Source organism: Malaclemys terrapin, chromosome 18 (genome assembly GCF_027887155.1).
Source record: "Malaclemys terrapin pileata isolate rMalTer1 chromosome 18, rMalTer1.hap1, whole genome shotgun sequence".
In the NCBI taxonomy this organism is placed as follows: Eukaryota; Metazoa; Chordata; order Testudines; family Emydidae; genus Malaclemys; species Malaclemys terrapin.
In genome coordinates, this window is record NC_071522.1 from 3972078 (window position 1) to 3992834 (window position 20757).

At 49.4% G+C, this 20757-nt stretch overlaps 1 protein-coding gene across 1 annotated transcript in view; it reads right to left on the reverse strand.

Annotated features, from left to right (window-relative positions):
- LOC128825602 (LHFPL tetraspan subfamily member 7 protein-like) overlaps window positions 1-20757 on the reverse strand; it is a 166147-nt gene that overhangs the window by 113140 nt on the left and 32250 nt on the right. The window contains exon 2 of the mRNA XM_054008242.1: window positions 8665-8803. Coding sequence (XP_053864217.1) covers window positions 8665-8803 — 139 coding nt within the window. The remainder of the gene's footprint in view (window positions 1-8664; window positions 8804-20757) is intronic.

A 20757-nucleotide genomic window follows, 5' to 3' on the forward strand; every position in this document is an offset into this window, starting at 1 on the left:
ACACACACCCATTTCTCTCCACACAAATCCCGAGTGAGCAGGCTGTGCACAGGGGAATGGGCTCTGTGTGGGTGGGTGTGAGAGAGAGAGAGAGAGAGAGAGAGAGAGAGAGAAAATTTCATCTAGATTTTTATATATTGTACAAGTTAATACCCAGAAGGCTGGAAAATCCCCAGCACGTTAATGCTGCTGGGTGATAATGAATTGGCTGGCCGAGCTATTCCAGCATCCATATATCAGCCTCTCTTTTGCTGAACGGACGCTTGTAGAATTCCTTCATTAACAGCCCTAATGTTCTCTCTATCTTACACATTTCGTGCTGGGGGAAATTCAATGCACACTGTCATTTTTTAAATAGAGAGGGAGCCAGGATGATAGCCAGCTGATATCTCCTCCTGACCTGTAACTAACGACATTCTATGGATTAATGATTTAACATCCCAGAAGGGTGTGAATTTCATCGGCTGCCCTAGCAACCTAGCATGAGAAAGTCATGCTTTATTAGCAAATCCATTACCTGCAGTGTTAAAATGAGTCCATAAAGCAGTTTCACTGGCTTAGTCCTGAATGCAAGGAAGAGGGCATTCCTGTGGGAGCGTCTGTTTCTAGGTTCTGTGCAACACTGCACACTCTCTGCTCAACAAATAATTAATAATATTAAAATCTTATATCGCACTTTTCACCGACAGATCTCCAAGTGCTTTACAGAGGAGGGGAAGTATCTCTGTCCCCTTTTTGGGAAGCTAGCAAGCTAGAGTACCTATCAGAACCCCATCTCTGTAGTGTCTGAACTTAGAATCATAGGATCATAGGACTGGAAGGGACCTCGAGACGTCATCTAGTCCAGTCCCCTGCACTCAAGGCAGGACTAAGTATTATCTAGACCATCCCGGCAGCTGTTTGTCTAACCTGCTCTAAAAAATCTCCTATGATGGAGATTCCACATCCTCCCAAGGCAATTTATTCCAGTGTTTACCCACCCTGACAGTTAGGAAGTTTTTCCTAATGTCCAACCTAAACCTCCCTTGCTGCAATTTAAGTCCATTGCTTCTTGTCCTACCCTCAGACATTAAGGAGAATAATTTTTCTCCCTCCTCCTTGTAACAACCTTTTATGTACTTGAAAACTGTTATCATGTCCCCTCTCAGTTTTCTCTTCTCCAGACTAACAAACCTGAATTTTTTCAATCTTGCCTCATAGGTCATGTTTTCTAGACCTTTAATCATTTTTGTTGCTCTTCTCTGGATTTCCTCCAATTTGTCCACATCTTTCCTGAAATGTGGTGCCCGGAACTGGACACAATACTCCAGTTGAGGTCTAATCAGCACGGAGTAGACCGGAAGAATTACTTCCCGTGTCTTGCGTAAACACTCCTGCTGATACATCCCAGAATGAAGTTCGCTTTTTTTGCAACAGCGTTACACTGTTGACTCATATTTAGCTTCTGGTCCACTATGACCCCCAGATCCCTTTCCACAGTACTCCTTCCTAGGCAGTCATTTCCCATTTTGAATGTGTGGGCAACTGATTGTTCCTTCCTAAGTGGAGTACTTTGCATTTGTCCTTATTGAATTTCATCCTATTTACTTCAGACCAATTCTCCAGTTTGTCCAGATCATTTTGAATTATAATCCTAACCTCCAAAGCATCTGCAACCCCTCCCAACTTGGTATCATCCACAACCTGTATAAGTGTACTCTCTATGCCATTATCTAAATCATTGATAAAGATATTGAACAGAACCAGACCCAGAACCAATCCCTGCAGGACCCTGCTCATTATGCCTTCCAGCTTGACTGTGAACCACTGATAATTACTCTCTGGGAATGGTTTTCCAACCAGTTTTGCACCCACCTTATAGTAGCTCCATCTAGGCTGCATTTCCCTAGTTTGTTTATGAGAAGGTCATGCGAGACAGTATCAAAAGCTTTACTAAAGTCAAGATATACCAAACCTATCACTTCCCCCCATCCACAAGGCTTGTTACCCTGTCAAAGAAAGCTATCAGGTTGGTTTGACACAATTTGTTTTTGACAAATCCATGCTGACTGTTACTTATCACCTTGTTATCTTCTAGATGTCTGCAAATTGATTGCTTAATTATTTGCTCCATTATCTTTCCAGGTACAGAAGTTAAGCTGACTGATCTGTAATTCCCCGGGTTGTCCTTATTTCCCTTTTTATAGATGGGCACTATATTTGCCCTTTTCCAGTCTTCTGGAATCTCTCCCATCTTCCATGACTTTTCAAAGATAATCGCTAATGGCTCAGATATCTCCTCAGTCAGCTCCTTGAGTATTCTAGGATGCATTTCATCTCACATCTGTAACACGTTTATCCACACAGGGCCAGTCCTAGACCAAATAGCGCCCCAGGTTAGGAGCATCTTTGGCGCCCCCTCCCTCCAATTGTTAAACTTTTGAATACCTTATTTTGTATTGCATTTGTAGCCCATTTCACGACTGTGATGCACAATTTGTATGCATGATTTATCCCTGTCACAAGTATACTTTCACAATTACACAATAAAATGAGGTTCACAATATCGCAACTGGGCTCTCACTTCATTTCGTTCTTATATCTCACAGACTGATTGGCGACGCCCGGCCCCTCTTATACCCACGAGGGTCTGGCTGACAACATTCTAGAGGGTTCAAGGAAAATGTAGATCTCAGAAAGTCTGGAAGGTTCCACAAGATTCTACAAAGGTCCAGAACATTCTAGGAGGTTAGTAAAAAAAATGAAACCACATACGGAATACCTGAAAGATTTTTCGTCAAACATTCTTTTTTCCCTTTTGTCACTAACCCCAAGCCCAGCACCCCCGGTGGTCACCTGGGTCACCTGCCCCTAAATCCAGCCCTGTATCCACAACACCTCTGTGAGCAAGGGAAGTGCGATTGTGCACACTTCACAAATGGGGAACTAAGTGACTGGCCCAGCGTTGTGCAGGACATTCGTGGCAGAGCTGGGGAGTTAAATTGGAACATCATTCCTGTCAGAGAAGAAGGAAACTGAGGCAACAAGTGGGGGAAGTGATGTGCCCAGTGTACTCGGCCTTCTTTGCTGCCACATGTTCTCCAGGATAATCTCCCTCCTTTGCAGTCACACTAACCTGCCTCATCTCAACCCAGGACGAAGCAAGGCTGGCCCCTTTGCAACATCTATGTTGAACGGCTATTGGTAGGAAGTGCTGCAAAGACAAACTCAGTTCTCTCTCCCTGCTGCATCACCTGCTGGGGTCTCCATAGTGGGATGGGCATCGTGGCTCTTTCCAAAGGTGTATGATTCCTTCCTTGGCAGCTCATCGTGCTGTGGCAGCACCTCTAGGATTGAAAGGGCCTTTCCAGACCATTGCTCCATAATGAATCCTGACCTCAGACTGGACTCAGCTGTCTGGTTGGGCTCCGTAACACTTTCAGAGAGTGATTCTCTCCTCCCCAACCATCTCTAGACAGCCAAAGCTTTTCACCAGGGACGAAGCAAAGCCGTGAAGTGGCACCGGGGCGGGAATCTCCTTCGACTCCGGGGCCTTGTGATTTCAGTCCTGGGTTGGTTACTGACTCTACCAACCGGTTCTGCTGCATGTTCCCTCTGAGCACGCGTCGATGCATTTATTCCATTCCTTTGCGTCAGCCCCCCTGCAGTAAGTGCTCCCAGGCCTGGAGAGAGGCGAACACTAACCAAGACTGGGAAATTCACCACCCGAACCATGTGCTTCTCCAACCCATTCCTGGGCCAGAGCTGCTAGGTGGGAGCGAGAGCCGAGTAGGCTGCAGAGCAGGATGCGTGCGTTTTGAAGCGTGATGATCTGAAGGTTACCACTGCCCCAGAGCTAGGGGACGGAGCAGCGGTTCTGAGCACTGGCTTCCCTTGTTTTCTTTTTTTAACCTCTTCCTGGAGCACTTGCCCCTGGTGATGCCTTCATAGTCTCTGATGAAGGCTCAGGGAAAGGCTGCACAACAAGAAGTCTGGACTCTCCCTCCTCCCATCTCCTGAGCCACTGAAAATGGCACACAAAGCTCTAATCCTGAGGCCACTTAGACTAGCCGCCCACTGAGAAAACCTCCTCTTTCCCTCCACGTGAGACTTGGCCCTCTGCAGGTTTTCAGCCCCAAAGGCAGGAGGATTTCTTCAGGGATGGCCCTATGTTCACTTATTATTATTATTATTATTAATGGAGATATCCCATCTCCTAGAACTGGAAGGGACCTTGAAAGGTCATCGAGTCCAGCCCCCTGCCTTCACTAGCAGGACCAAGTACTGATTTTGCCCCAGATCCCTAAGTGGCCCCCTGAAGGACTGAACTCACAACCCTGGGTTTAGCAGGCCAATGCTCAAACCACTGAGCTATCCCTCCCCCCACAATAACTTCTTTATTTACCCAGCACCTCCACAATGGGTGAAGGCCTTGTGCCACAGGGACATGCCCTCCGCCAGGCAGGTCTGGACAGAGCCCCGTCTGGTCTCTATCGATGCTGCGTCATGCGGCAGAAGAGGCAAGTGAGGACATATGGGACAGGCAATTCTGGGATGTTTTCCCAAAGGGCTGAGCACTCACTCCTTGAGCCCAGGAAGCTTGTAACAAGCTCAGGACCTGAATTCAGGCGCCCCGCTCAGCTGCACGCTGCACTTCCATGGATCGCTGGGCTCATCTACGACACTAGCTAGCAATCAAACCAAGAGCCAAGCACAGCAACAAAATATTCTTGATACCGCGGAGCTCTCCAGGAGCCAACCCTGACTCTCCTGCAGCACATCCACCCTGGAGGATGGAAGGAACAAACTCATCGATGGCTGGTGGGCAGCAGAGAGGAGGCTCAGAGCACTGCTGCACCTTCTCCATTTCCCAGGGGAGCGCTTTATGGGGGCATGGGGCGCCCTTAGATTCTATTTGTTGTCCCCAACGAATAGGAGGTTCAGCAGCAGCGGGAAAGGGCAGGCTGCGTGGGAAGCCTGGCCTCCGTACACACAGCTATAATAGCGAGCAATTTGGAGGCAGGAGCCGGAGAGATTCTGATAGGTGAGCAGCTTCGTTCTTCGCTTTCATTATCCCTTCAGCTGAGCATGAACAGTCATCTTTAATAACAGCCTCAGTGCAGTCAGATGGGAGAAACGGGTCTGTCCATCTGCTTTCAAATCAGATCCCGCAGAATTAGTTCATATTTAGCGCTGCAGTGAGGATACCGTGTAACAGGATTTTCCCTCGCAACACGAGAAAGCTGATTGAAGTCTGCAGGTCAGATAATGAGGCATCTCACTTGGGAATTCTGCTGGATTTCTGGGGCCAGAGGATATCTTCAGGGAAGTGTGTTTATTCTATGGCACAGACACACCAGTGGGTTTGTCCTCCTGCTTTAACTCAATCACAGCCATAACCAACACCATTTCTTTCTGCTAAAGTCCCGAAGCAATGGTATTGAATCGGGCAAACACCTGAGCATTCAGGGAGCGATTCCCTCCACACGCTGCCCTCCAACTCCACCAGCCACTTGTCTTTCAAAGCCTGGGGTTTGCAATCTCTATCTGCCCCTATGGAACTTGCTAGTACCTCACTACATCCCTGAGTGAGGAGATGTGATAGGTTTTCTCCGTACGCCCCTGAGGCCGCCCACCCTGGTGGGTTTCTAAAAGGTACGCCATGGCGCTCTCATTCAGCTATAAACCCTGCTGGGCAACAGCCATCAGGCACTCCCTGAGAACAGAGGGTGTTGGTGTGAGTGGCTCAGGCTGCAGTAGAGATTTCTAGCTGGAGAAAGAGATTCCTGGTCCCAGTCTCTGCCCAGGAGCACGTCGGGCCCAATCCTTGAGAGGCTGGGAATGCTCGGCTCCTGCTGATGGCAAAGGTGCAGGAGACAGCACATAATGCATTACACAATAGCAGGGCGGGGGAGTTGAACAAGGACACACCTCTCTGCTCACAACGGGAATACCGGCCTTAGAACACTCACACCCCCTTGGTTTCACGTAAGAGACTGAACCAAGTAAACTGGCTAAATGGCGATTTATCTCTGAGGGAGGGGCACAGTTAACCCTGCTGGGATTTGAACCAGTAGGTGCCGGGAGCCATTGTGTGCTTCAAACCTGACAGTGAGGCCACTGTGCCCGCCCCTGCACAGCCTCGGGGGGTTCTGCACACACAAACAGGTGTATGGCAGTGGGTGTTTTCCTGGCAGGTAACTAAAGTTTGGCTCTGGGTGTTTTCTGTCAGGACGTGGCATTTGTTTTCAGTGCCCTTTCCGAAATCTCTGAATTCATCACCTGCCATTCCCTAGACGGCATCTGTGTGGGGTACCTTAGTTCAAGCCCCATCCCAGGGGCAACTTCCAGGCAAAGACCCCCTGGAGCTGAACAAAAATACATCAGGAATGTCATCTGCATCTTGGGGGATGGATTTTTTATTCTGACCAACAAATTAGAAGCTACAAGACTAAACCCTTTCTTTCTTTCTTTCTTTCTTTCTTTCTTTCTTTCTTTCTTTAAACCCTTTGAAAGGATGTTAATGAGGAACAAAGAATTAAACACAAATAACCACGAAGATAAAGCAGGGCCGTTCCGCTTAGGCATGCTGGGGGAGTGTAAGGGTGGAGTGGGGAATGCGGGAGACACAAGCCAGTGTGGGCATAAGACTGGTCTGTTTCAGGTCAGCTTGGCTACAAGGAACAGAGACATCACAAGTCTCCAGAATTTCAGTTACGTGCAGAAACTTTTAACAGCAATGATGGTAAGAACGTGAATGAAATCTGGACAGCCATTATAAATAGGGTTTGGGTCTCAAGAGGCAATATTTTTAAGCCCTACTAAATGTCAGAAGTTGCTTACAGTATTTTTCAATTCTGACACTGTTAGCAAAGTGAACCTGTTTTCCCTTGTTTTGTGCCTAGCAATTAATGCTGTGAGTTTTTGGCTGGTTACTTACATCACCAAGGGGGTGTCAGGGATGAAGAACGACGGGTTTGATTGCATCTGCTTTGTGCGTAGGTCCTTGTGAGTCAGCAGTTCTTCATTCAACTACTGGCTCAGAATCCTGCTTCACACCATACATGAAGTGTGTGTGCGCATACGTACACTTCTGTGAGTTCACTTAAATTCTGTGTATGGAATTTTATCTAATAAAAATATGCAAAGCCACAGTGAGGACTGTCACTTGTACATAAGAGAATGGCTGGCACACAGAACTGGGAGCCAGGAGTCTCCCATCCATTGTTCAATCCAGCTTTGTCCAGTTTACTGGGTTAGGGTCTTTTTGTTCTGTTGGTACAGCACCGAACACAATGGGGTCCTGGTCTGTGATGGAGCTGCTAGTTGTTATTGCAATACAAATAATAATAATAATAAAGACACTGTTCCCCTCTCTCCCACCCAATGGATAATGTCTTATTTTAATTAAATTTTAAATCCTATTACAAGAATCAATACGGTAATTCACATAAAAGATACATTATCTGCAGCAAAGCATCGCCTACTGGCTAATATTTACTTACCTCACAGGGCTGCTGTGGGAATTAATTAGTGTTTGCAAACTGCTGTTAGATGCTCAGATGAAAGATGCTATGCAAGTGCAAATTATTACAGCAGAGTGAGGGAGAAACAACAGACATGCCCTAACAACAAGAGAGAAGGGCTAGCTCCTGCCGTGTCTGGGGGAAAATACAATTGAGCCCACGGAGCCAGTTTTAGCTCTACCAGAAATGTGGCCATTCTGCCAGTGACTGCACCAGCACAGAAAGCAGAATCTGGCCCACCGGTGTGTTCGCACCCAAACTAAACCAAACCAATAAACTCAGCAACTGCTTCACATTCAGATGTCAATATATCTAAAGAAACAGAGGCGTATCTGAGTTCATTGGGACGATACCATCAGTAACTCCATCCCTTCCTTGGAGTACAGTATGGACCACAACTTGCTGGAACACCTGACAGATCTCATCATGTCTCACAATGGTCAGGTGTTTTCCAAGCTTTGTGTAGACCCCTCTTTATAAAATGGATCTCACCTGGGCTTACCAGACTGTCCACAATTATAGCATGATCTCGCTGGTGTTTTAAGGAAAGCTACAGCAAAAGTTGGGTAGAGAATAAATAATAAGAATAAGAATAAAAGGAAACCTGTGAGTTGAGACATTCCTAACTGGCTGGACAGAATAAAAATTATTAACAGAAGGGAGCAGCAAATTTCCTGGTGATACAAATCATTGCCACTAAGAAACCAGCGTTACAAAAGGATCTGGTTAAGACGACTCTTGACAAACATTTTTGTAAGCAAGACCCTGCCGTCCTGAAGAGTTTCTGCATTGCAGCTTGGGCCTTAATGTTATTTTCACATGTATTAGCATTTCCATGTATGCTTCCACATTGCCTTCCTTTGAAGCATTGGCCGCTACTAGGTGGAGGATGCCAGAGCTGATGGTCCAATTTGGTGTTGCAAGACCCGTAGCCAAAATCTACAGACTTGGGTGCCAAAGCAAGACATCAAAATCCGTATTTAGGCACCTAAATAAGTGGCCTCATTTTCAGAGGCACTGAGCATTCACTGTCCCACTGACTTCCGTGACAGCTTTGGCCAGAGTCCCTGTGCAGTGAATTGTACTGGAAAATAACAACGCCATTTTAACCACATAGGACACAAGAAAAAACGCTGAGGCTGGTGTCCAGGTCACTTACCCGCTGCTGTCTGCATGTAGCCAGCCAGGGTGCACACTCGTCTCTCACAGAGCCCGCTGGGCAGGAATATAGCGATGATCGCCAGCAGGCAGCTGAGGGCCAAGAGACCACAGCCTCCAGAACACAGCACTGCACTCGTCTGAAAGGACACACACACAGAGGTGTTAACGGGACAGTGAACATGAAAACAGGCAGCCCCTGAGCCGAGCGCTGCTCATCCCCCAGCCCACTTGCTCAGCTCAGAAATCAAGCTGATTTTGGGAAGCGGTGGCATCATGTACCACTGCCTGTCCAATTGTCCTACTGTTTCACATGCATAAACTGCCCTGGGTAACCGGCACGTTCTAGAGTACTGCAGGAGAAGCCATTACTTAACAATGCCTTTCCCATGAGAGGTGGTGGGGTCTGACGCCCGTGGGGGCCTCATGTCCCGTCATGCAAGACTCACAATGCCCAGCAGTACCTTTGGAATCTTAACAGCCCTCCAAATATTTTTTCACCGAATTAGTAGCCAGAGTGCTCACTAATAGAACGGATTTTCTTTTAATCTCACATCCTGTCTCCGGTCTCCCAACAGAGCTTTTAACATTTATTCTGCCCTGAAATTAGAAACAGAGAACTGTCATACTAGGCTTCCCCCATCCCTTCCCTTTCACGTTATGGTGCTTACATTCACTGTTAAATCTTTAGCCCATGGTTCACCTGTCACTCAGTCCCCTGGGTTATCAGTATTCAGGCTATAGTGATAATAGCAAATGTATTACATGCATGACGGGATTATGTAACGAATACAAGTGCCATTAGATGCTTCTGATGCATTTCAGCGCCTCCACTGAAGATAAAATGTACCTAGTTACCGCATCCATGCCTGAAAGTTCTCTCATTAATACATACTTCGCAGAAGATGCTCTACTGCTGTGAAGTGGGACCTGCTACTAGACTAATTCCATTGGCAGCATTCACCTAAAGAAATGCTAGCCTGTTATTACTCCGGAACATGGCCGGCGTTGCCTCCCCTCGCACAGCCGTCCCTGCCCCCCAACACCTGTGCTGTGGTGCATGCAACCCCCTCCCGTCTCTGACCAGCTTTCATAAATCTCTCTCTCTCTCTGTTCTGAAAGTGTATCTAGTTATTTATTATGATCAAATCTGAGCTCAAGCAGTGCAGTTATTATTAAACATTTATATTATGGTAGCATCTGCAGGCCAGCCAGGCCAGGGACCCATTGCACTAGGGGCTGCCCAGACATATCGTAAATGATGGTCCCTGTATGTTTACGGCACACAAACAGAGAAGTTAGAAAAAACATAAAATACTTTTGCTGGAAGTTTGCAAGGTAACACGACTTTATTTCTTAAAATCCAGAACCTTAACACACGAGAGCCCACAACAGAGAGATAAAGCAGGCTGCTCCCTAAGGTACAACTCCCCCAACCTTACCCTAGGTTGGCTCTTTGCAGACTGACTGCTGAAAGACCCAGATCGGATGCTTCCCTACAACGTCCCCCAGACAGGAAGCAAGTCCAGGAAACCCCTCATACTTACAGTGATAGCTTGTAATTTTCATACTGTATCCCGGGATAGTCAATAGGTGGACTGCAGGCCAAATCCGGACTGCCAGACTCTTTTGAACGGGATCCAAAAATCTTTTTATTTACTTATTATTATCATTGTTGTTATTTTTTAATTATTTTTTCTGGAGTCTGGACCTTGACCAGGAAATTTGGACTTTGACAAAAATTAATTGACTACCCCTGCTGTACCCAACACACCCTAAAGAGCTTGCAGCCTAAAAGACAAGACATGGCAGGTGGATGAGAAACAAGAGGGATGGGTGGAAGATAGCATAACACCATAATAGGCTGTGCACAATTCTTAGCCAATCACAACTCACCACCCTCCTAGCTGCTCTCAGGGCAGAGCAGATGGGTGTGCCGCTCACATCTCCAGAGGTTCGCACTGTCCTCTGCCAGATGAGCCTTGCCATTTAATATTACACCTTCAGGGTGCAAGTTGGGACAGCATCTAAAAAGAAAAACCCAGCTAATTCGTGGTGCAAACAGATAGCGCTGGGATGCAGCCATCTAGCTCCCCTCAGCTGTGCTTCCCAGTGTCTGGTATTTAATTCTCAGTCTTTGTAGCTACCTAAGGTGCCATCGCTGTGGTATGTGAGCACTTTGCAATCTGTAATGGATTTCTTCTCGCAGCACCCCTGTGAGGAAGGGAAGTGCTGTTGTCCTCATTTTACTGATGGAGAATTGAGACCCAGAAAACCTAACGCTCAAATCCACAAAGGCATTTCGGTTTCTACGTCCATTGAAATCAATGAAAATTAGAAGCCTAAATATCTTTGTGGATCTGGGCCTAAGTGATTTGTCCAAGGTCACATGGGAAGTCTGTGGCAGAGCCGGGATTTGAATGTGGGTCTCCCCAGTTGTATGTGGACCTGTCACACTGCTGGATTCTCCACTGATCCTGTTTTTATGTTCTCAAAGAGGTATTTTGCCTTGGTTTATCATCGCTACTGCTTTGGTCTCTATCCTCTGTAAAACATCTCTTCCTTCTTCCCCCACTTTTCCTTCATGGGAGAACATGTCTTGCCAAGGTACAATGACCATGGACCGTCTTTCAAACCAGGCATCTCAACACCCTGCCATGGGAAAATTCTTTCAGTGTCACATCTTTGTGTGATGACATGATGACATCTTAGTGCCAGCCTGTTTCTCCATGTACATCTCCTGTCGGGCTTCACCATTACCCAGAGCACTTGATCAAGTGCTTGATTTCTTCCTCTGTGTATTCAGCAAAACACCAACGTTTGTGATGATCTTTCTTCTGAATGGGACCTTTGGGGAGTTTTTTAAATCACTTTTCCTTTTCCTGGCTAAAACCTTCCCAGCTCCTGTTGGCTGCATTCGTCTGTGAGCAGGGGATCATCTCTGGACCGTAATTCCTTTCTATCCCAGAAAGGTCTCCGGAGGGAAGGTGATAAGTTCCTGTGAGTTAGTAATGTGACTGCTAGAAACTGTGCAAGTGGACAAAAAAATCAACCCAGTGGGCTTTAAATTCATGCTAATGGTTTCCTCGTCCTAGAACCAAACAGCCTATGTCCTTGCTCTCTGCTGCCTCTAACACCACACAAAACCAGGTCATCTCTTCATGGCGTTTAACTTGTTCACTAGTTCATTAGACTGCGAACATATTTCACGCCCAGCAAACAGCAAACTTCAGAGGCACATCCAGCCTTTGGAAGTTGGAAAGAAAGAGCTTTGTAACCCGTCTTCCTGAAGACGTTTAGAAATGAAGTCTTTCAGAGGGGACAGACATCAACCCCTGAGCTTTTTAAAGATCTCACGGGTTTTCCCAGCAGGTGGGCATTAACCCCAATGGCTTGGCCAAATTTCCCTTTGGGTAAGGACATTCTGCCAGCCTGCAATCCCCATGCGTTTTGTACACTCCTTGAAGCAGGGATGGTAATTTACCATCTGTGTATTTGTACAGCCCTTGGCATACTGGGGCTCTGATGACCTGAGTGACTCATTACCACCATACACAGTCCACGAAAGCTTATGCTCTAATAAATTTGTTAGTCTCTAAGGTGCCACAAGTACTCCTGTTCTTCTTTTTGCGGATACAGACTAACACGGCTGTTACTCTGAAACCCACCATACACATGTTCATGTTAGATTTCACTTGGAAGCTAGACCCCTGTGGAAGCAGATAGGATCGCAACGGATGCAGGTCTGCTCATTGAACCCAGAAAACAGCCTGGCTAAAACGGCAGGCTAAGCTCTGCCACTGGTCGCTAAGGTGGCGTCAGGCCACCCACAGGCACAGGAGATGCGGGAGGAGAAAACAGGACGGGATCAGGGACAACTTTGGAAGATAGCCAGACTGGGCCAGGGCCAGGGGATCTCTCCTTTGTTCCCCTCTGGCCTGACTGTGATCCCATGAGACCAGATCTGAGAGCTCCTGGAATCCAGGGGAAACACTTCTCACTTCCAAGAGGTGGCCGAGTAAGATGAAGGGTACGTCTACACTGCAAAGAAAAACTGCGTCTCAGAGCCCAGGTCAATTGACTTGGGCTGGTGGCCCTTGAGCTGCTAAAAATAAGTGTAGACATTTCTACTCAGGCTGGAGCTTGAGACCCTCCCCCATAACCAGGTTTCAGAACCCAGGCTCCGCCCTGGGCCCAAATGTCTACACTGGTATTTCTAGCCCTGCAACTCAGGTCAACTGACCTGGGCGCTGAGACTCTGCACTGCAGATCATTTATTGCAATCAGGACATACCCTAAGTGACAACAGTGCCCCCTGACTGGAGCAATCTGGAGACCTGGGTTCTGCCACTGACCAGCCTGGGCAAGACACTTCCCCTCTTGGTGCCTCAGTTTCCCCATTTGTACAATAGTGCCTGGGGACTTCAGGAGTCCAGGGGAGGGTGCCTAACTCTCTTAGGCCCTCAGTGACAATCCCAGCCAGTGATACTCTCTCTCCTCTGTAAAGTGCTTTGAGAGCCACAGAGCCGGGTGTGGTTATTAAGGTGGAGAGTGGCTCAGGCTGGACAGGTAGCCGGCAGAAATCAGGTTACTGCAGCTCTCACCTGGCCAGAACACACTCATACAAACTGAGAAGAGAAAACGTCAGTGCATCCCGTGGCCGGCAGTGGAAAACAAGGGGGAATCAATCACAGCCCTAGGGGCCAGGAGCCACACTGCAAGCCTTTGCTCAGTTGTTGCCTGTGATTGCTCCGCATTCAGCACCACTTGGTATCAGAAGCCAAGGCACGTGTGTGTATTCCAGATGAGTTCCTGAAATCCACCCCAGAGTAAGAACAGAGCAATGGTTTTAGCTCAGGAGTTGGAACCCAGCACGTAACAGAAAACAAATATGTGATGTGCTCCCTCCAGACAAGAAGCAGCTGTTCCCACGCATGGCAGACAAGAGACGTGACAGAGCCATTTTCTGCCCCAAGGGCGCTGGAAATGGGAACGCAAATGCCACCGAAGACAGAAAGCAAGAGCTGATTTTGCATGGGTCCTGAGACTGCTTGCACCGAGTGTCAGCCTGTGGCAAAACAGGCAAACAGCAGGGTTATACTGGGGAAGCTGACACACCTTGAAAATGGCAGCTGCAGACACAGCTCAGCCTACGTGGGGCACTGACCTACACAAACAGGAACTGAGACCCACAATAACAAAGAGAGAAATCGTGAGCACAGGCCAGGGCTTGAGAAAGTGTGGGCTTAATTTCTGTAAGGTGTACACAGCTCTCGCTAGCCAAGAGGGAGCATTCCCAACGCTCGTTCTTTCCTGTAATGAACATTGACTGCAAACACAGGTCCAATAAAAATTCACTGATATTGCAGCTCTACCTTTGGTGAGACATGGAGACTGCAGTGTCCTCCAGACTTGGCTTTTTCCCCCACCATGTCCCTTTGCTCCTACTCTGGGCTGTGTGAAAAGCATCCAAGTCTTGGCTACTCTAGCACTCCCGCTGTAGGTACCTGTGACAGGGCCATCCTGCTGGTCCTAAATTTGCCAAGCTAGGTGCAACCCTGGATGTAGCAGAGCATGTGATGTGAGTGATGGTCTTTGTAATGAGAGGTGGTCCCAAAATAAGGATGGCAGGGCTGGGTGGCATAGACTGTTACCCTGGCAGTGCGGATGGGGCTGGTGCATACAGTGTATAAACACTGTGTGTGCCGTTCGCCCTGACGACACTTCTGGTTAAAAATGCACCATTTTCTTTTCATGTTCCAGCTTCTGAGCAACCATGGTTACCATAGAAACAACACCAATAAAACCCCTCCTTTCATTCCTGCCCCCCAAGAGGTTATAAATCAGGATCCGGAACTAAATAGTCTGTTAAGTTCATGTTAAAATGCAGGACCCACCATCAAGCAACTGCAGGGGAAACAGCCATTGAGTTTGTTCAAGAAATCTTGTGGTACTGTCCAAAAAGCCTAATAAAAATTACCTTGCCCTCCAGGAACAATGACCCAGGCAGTACAGATTTGACTTGAAAAGCCTGTCACTTCCTTATAGCTCTCGTGATATTTGCAACTGAGATTGCACGTTCGCTTGTTATTTAAGCTAAATGTACCATCTTCAAGAACAGGTTCCACCCTGCTGGGATAGCAACCAGTTGCAACAACATGATATTAACTAAATGCAGGAGAGCAGAAATGGGCCTTCTCCTCTTCTACCAAAGGACACATGTTAGGGTTAGGTTCAGCTAAATGGGTGGTGGGGAACTAGTCAAAGCTCTAAAGATTCAGGAGGAAAGGTCTGCTCTTGGAAAGGAGCAAAAAAAGCTACAGCAGCAACGCACTGCTCTCCTCGTCCCTTTGCAATCCACCCCAGAGAGTGATCGGAGTCTCCCTCCCTCCACCAGATCATTTCTATTTGCCTCTCTTCAATCCACTCTGGAGTCCTTTCTCCCCCCACCTCCTGAAAGTGACTGACGCGGGCTGCCTTTCATTCCCCAGCGCCTGTGTTCCTTTGTTCATGGGCATAGCACCACCTCGATAATAAACCTAGGTCCTGGAGGATTAATAAAACATAATATACCCTCTGCTTTGTTCATAGGATGATTCGCACACCAGACCAGTGCTTTCCCCATCTGCAATTACACAGCCGCTACACTGCTGCTCACTTCACTCCGGGGTCAGCATCCAAGAGGAAATTGTTATTCACAGACACTGCACTAGACCAAACTAGACTGTTGCTTTGCCATTGTTCCACTCGGCTTCTCCCCTTCTCTTTTTTATTTTAAGAAGCGGTCACTAGAGAAGCGTTTCATATTGTGGGGTGTACAGAAGGAGGGAGTGATCTGCGTACACACAGTGAGCCAGTCCCAGAGCACTTGCATTGAAATAGGCAAGGTGGCCACACGGCGGAAATAAAGATTAGATTATAAAATCCTTAAACCATAATCTGCATTTGCTGTCCCGGTATGGCTTGGCTGGCAGGGATGGCATAGTCCAAGTGTTCCAGTATTATGGAATTCATCGAGGATTCCTGGCAAGGCCACCAACCAGCCATTAAGAATTCATTTACTATTCATGCCCATGTCACATGAGGTGTTAGTTCGTTCTATGATACTTTAACACTGGATAAGCTCCTGCTAATGGACACTTGAAATGTTGCCACTGGGGTGCCAACGTTTTACCGGGGCTCACTGTAAAACAGGCACTTGTCAAGGTATCTGTCAGAAAACATAAAAGGAGTCTTTAGCCTCACTGCGCTTTTACAAGATAAGCCTTTGGAAGCTCAAACACGGGCTGTTTCCCTACCAGAGTATGTCTCCTTTGATCACACATGCACACGGCTTTGCTATTGTTTTGTGATTGTAGGTTTGCTTATACGCCCTGGGCTGTGAATGCTGGTTTGTTAATGTAGGGCTCCTCACGTACGCTGAGCCGCAGGCAGTGGGTTATTATCATAAATTCATTCCTGGGCACTGAGCTGCACTTACTGGTTTGTTATTGTAGGGTTGCTTGGAACAGTGGTGTGTTATCGTAGGGTTGATCACGTGCACGGCCCATTAATGTAATTATTTTAGGGGGGAAAGAATATTAATCGTGAAGAACAAACAAATAATGGCATGGACTCTGCATCCTCTGCTGAACTGATCCCTCGCCTGAGTAAGTGCCCCCTAGCTGCTTTGGGTTTGGGCTCAGAGTTACTATTTCACCATGTGTATTGCCAGCAAGGCCTCAACACCGCATCTCACTAGGTGCCCCCTGAACCCAGGCTGATGTTCCCAGATCAGACCTTCAGGATTCTGTGGGCTTCTCTGACCTCCCCAGGCAGAAACTGCCACCCCTGGGAAAATAAACACGCTGACTGTGGTGTGTGCACATTTCCACTTCCTCCTGGAGAACCACAGCAGCCGTAATTACCCCTTAAATCCCACCACTGCTGCCAACCATTTAGCTCTGCGCATAACTGTTCCGCTCTGGCTCGGGCAGAATGGAGACTGAGTGAGCCCAGAGGTAGCTGGTCTCTGGGCAAGTGGAGGCAATTCCTCCAGGTGCCAGAAGCGACACTCTGGGGGAGAGTTTTAGAGGAGAAGGGAAATACCATGTAGCTCCCACTTTTCTTTAGGACACTCTGCGTTTGCACCTGGTTCACCGTTTCTGCTGCAAACATCCCGCTGAGATCGAATAAGCAGGGAAACACCACCGTGTGTCACAACAGGCGTGCACTGGGGATGAGGGACTGGTTGAGAACGAGAGGCTAAACTGAAGAGAGAACCAAACCCAACCTACTAAGAAGCCAGGCTTCCATCCCCACCTCTGATGCCTACAGATTTTCTCCTCCTTCCCCTCATGAATCTAGTCTCCCGTGGCAAATCAACAGAGAGCCCTAAACTGCAGCAGAGGATTTCCGCAAGGGTATGAGACAGGACAGTGAAAGCTTTTCCTCCTGGTGCAAACGGGGAGCAAGACGAACAGACAGGTATCTGGAAAGGGAGAAGAAAGGAGAGGGACTCTTCCCCTGCATCATTCCCATAAGTGCAGGCTGCCTGGAGTTCTCCCACTGCATTGTCACTGCATTGTCGCTCTCTGTTACTGTTAAAGCCAAGGGACGACACCAAGAAGGTAGAGCCCGCTGTCTCCTGAACTTACAGTGGGAGATGTTGCCTGACCCAGACTGGATCTGAGGTTGGGGCTGCAGCCCAGCTACAAACGTGGCAGGGGGGCGGCCGCGCATTTGGCTGAAATGAGCGCAGAAGCCTGATGGAAACTGACAGAGATGAGTTGTGAGTCGCCATCGCGTCACTTTGGTCTCCAGCCTGAACAACACAACAAAGGGCAGGACAATCCCACAGGCAGACGGCCCAAGTGGCGAGGCACCAATAACATCTCGATAGCTGGCAGCTTTGAACCCCTTTAAAAGCACTTCAGTGGCAAAGGTTATTCTAAGTAGAAATTACTCCAGGCAGGTAGCTCGGAAAGCCTGTTGGCATTCAGGAAGGAAGGCCCTGTCTGCAGAAATCAGCATATGTCGGAGCTTTGTCAGTGGGGCCCTTAGCAGTTCTTGCAGTCCTTCGGGGGCCTTTGAGGGAGGTTACAGAGCCCAGAGACTGTACTCCTGTCTTCCTATGGCCCTTGATTGGCATCCTCGGATACTGCCCTTTGCCTTTCAGTCAGTGGCATGGGCAGCCTCCTGGGTCAGCCAGACACCTGCAGCCGGTGGCCACGAGCAGGCTTAGGCATAGTCTGATTGTGGGCCCTGGAGCCCTTCATGGCGGAGAAGAGACAGGACTGGGGACACAGACAGACCGTGGCTCTCTCTAGCTCCATCACTGACTAAACCCAGCCAGCGCTGCCTAGCATCACCAATTCCTGCCCTGGACCTGGAAGTCAAGGCAGGAGATGCTGGACATGCTCCAGCCACCGCAGAAGGTCTTGCCCCATGCACACAGCCCTGACCTGCCAACTCCAATGCCATTCCTGAGCCCCCAGGCAAGCTGCCTCCAGGATTCCTGGGTCTGTAGCACGGGGGTCATCAGAGAACATGGCGCCTGGGGGGGGGCAGTCAGAGACGGCAGGGAGGATGGTGCTCTGGGTATGTAGCGATGACGGGAGTTGGTCATAGGAAGGGAGCGGGGGCAGGACTAGTTCTGCTGCTGGCTGGTGGGCGCAGCCCTGGAATTTTCAGCGAAGGGGACAGAGGGGTCTTGGGTGATATGAGGAAAATTCCTGCCTGCCCACATGAGTTAGCACCAGGTCTGCACGTCCATTATTAATGCTGCAACGAGAATAACAGAGGAGGAGCCCCTGTTTGCAGAGGGCAAGTCTCTGCTGGGCCTTTTCTTCCTGCAGATCTGGACCCCTCCCTGGGCTGGTGCGTCATTGCTAATATTTCAGGGCCCTCGCGGGTGCAGCCCTGGAGGCCCCAGTGCGTCGCCAGTCAGATGTGGGAAAGTTAACCAGGCAGGTGCGACAATGTGTGCGGTGGGGGAACAAGAGCTGTCTAAGGCCGATCCCTCTACCCCGGGGGATGAGCCCACCTGGGCAGGGTTAGGCAGCGGAGCAAGAGAGGGGTCCGTGCAGAGGCCACTCTGCCAGGGGGCTGATTTTAGCCACAGCAGCTCATTGATCACCACGTGCCCTGGGTGAGCAATGGAACCTGAGTGGCGCTGGCTCACCGCTGCTCGCTCGCTTCTCCCGCTGCTGGGCATTTCTCCCCCGGCTGCTGCTTTCCCTCAGAGCCTCACACGCTCCCTGAGCAGGTCCACTGCAGAACCAGTCAAGCGGACAACCGATTGGGCACATTAGCTTGTCTGTCTGCGAGCTACCAGGAGCCACTGCTGGGCCCGTGAGGCCTAGGGGTTCGGGCCTCAACAGACACTACGCTGCAACCACCCACTCCTGCTAAGCCTGTCTCCAGCCAAGCAGTCCCCAGTGCACGGCTGGGTGTGAGCTGCTCTGTATAAACATGCCCTGCTGCTGGCGGTATTTATAGCGAGTCCCAACCGCCAGGGAAGCTGTGTTTGAGATCTGGGAGGCCTGACCCTGGGCAGCCCCGGCTGAGGTTAGCAGGAGACGAGCTGGGAGAGCAGAGACGCAGCACAGCAGCTTCTTAAATGCACGCGTGGGAAGGGTCCCCCCCCTCCTGCCCCGCCCCCAGGTGCTGCACAGTGATTAATAATCCTGCTGGTATTTATAGCTGGGGGCGCCACACGAGCTCTCCAAATGCTACCATGGCAATAGATTATTAATACGCTATGTCAAACCTAGAGCCGACAAGAGGCTGCAGGGCGGGTCTCTGGCAGGGGCTGTCCGACCGCTAACATGCAACAGAAGAAGGGTCTTCGGGCACCATTTGAAAGCAGGAAAGTGGAGAAGCCCACCAGAGCAAAGCAGGGCAGGACTGGGGCGGGGGCGGCTGCTGTCATGAAAAGAACAAGTCAAACCCGAGCCTTGTCACAGTGCTGGTTGGCAGAATCAGGGTGTTAGCTACAAAATCCCGCCCAGATTCCAGCCCAGGTCATGCCACAGACTTTCCTTATGGGGGCAGTGAATCTGGGGGTGGCCCTGCTGTTAACCAGAGGTGGCACCATGTCACTCAGACCCATAGTCCTGCTCAAAGAGAAAAAATTATGGGGAGATAGTTACCAGCCCCCTGCATTGCACCAGGAGGGAGGGAGGGATGGTTACCAGCCCCCTGCATTGCACCGGGGGGGGGGGGAGGGAGGGATGGTTACCAGCCCCCTGCATTGCACCGGGGGGGGAGGGAGGGATGGTTACCAGCCCCCTGCATTGCACCGGGGGGGGGAGGGAGGGATGGTTACAGCCCCCTGCATTGCACCGGGGGGGAGAGGGGTTGGTTACAGCCCCCTGCATTGCACTGGGGGGGGATGGTTACCAGCCCCCTGCATTGCACCGGGGGGGAGGGGATGGTTACAACCCCCTGCATTGCACCGGGGGGGGAGAGGGGATGGTTACAGCCCCCTGCATTGCACTCCACACCCCTGCGATGACACTCACGACGGATGACAGGTTTCAGAGAGGTAGCCGAGTCACTACGGATGACGTGCTGGTTCAGTCACTGGGAGTTCAGACAGTGCTTTGGGCAGCCTCGTGTCCCTTCCGAGTCCCGGGGAACGGTGCATACGACCCACATACACGAGACAAACATATGAGTCACTTGAGCAAGGATAGCTGCTTCGCTCTGATGTCTTTTGAGCTGCTCAGATCCAAAGAGACGAGTGATGCTCAAGGCAGAAAAGAATCCGGGTCAGGAAGCATCCACGAACCGTGAGGCATTATCTGCTCCTGCACTCTTCCCACCCCCAGTCGGACTGCCTGGGGCTGAGAACGCGTGTGTGTGCATCCCACACGCCCCCCAGCCACGTGCTGGAAAGATGCCTCACAATCCAGCAGGGAGCAGTCCGACAGCCTGCGGCCTGGAGCTTTTTACCCCTGCTTAGGAGATGCTTTTCACAGATCTTCCACCTCTCAAGCCAACTGCCCCCTCCCCAAAGTCTCCAGGAACTCCACTGCAGACGCCCACCCACAGATCTGTATAAGGGAAAGCTGGACTCTTCCAAAGAGCTTAATCCTGCTTCTCATGGAGT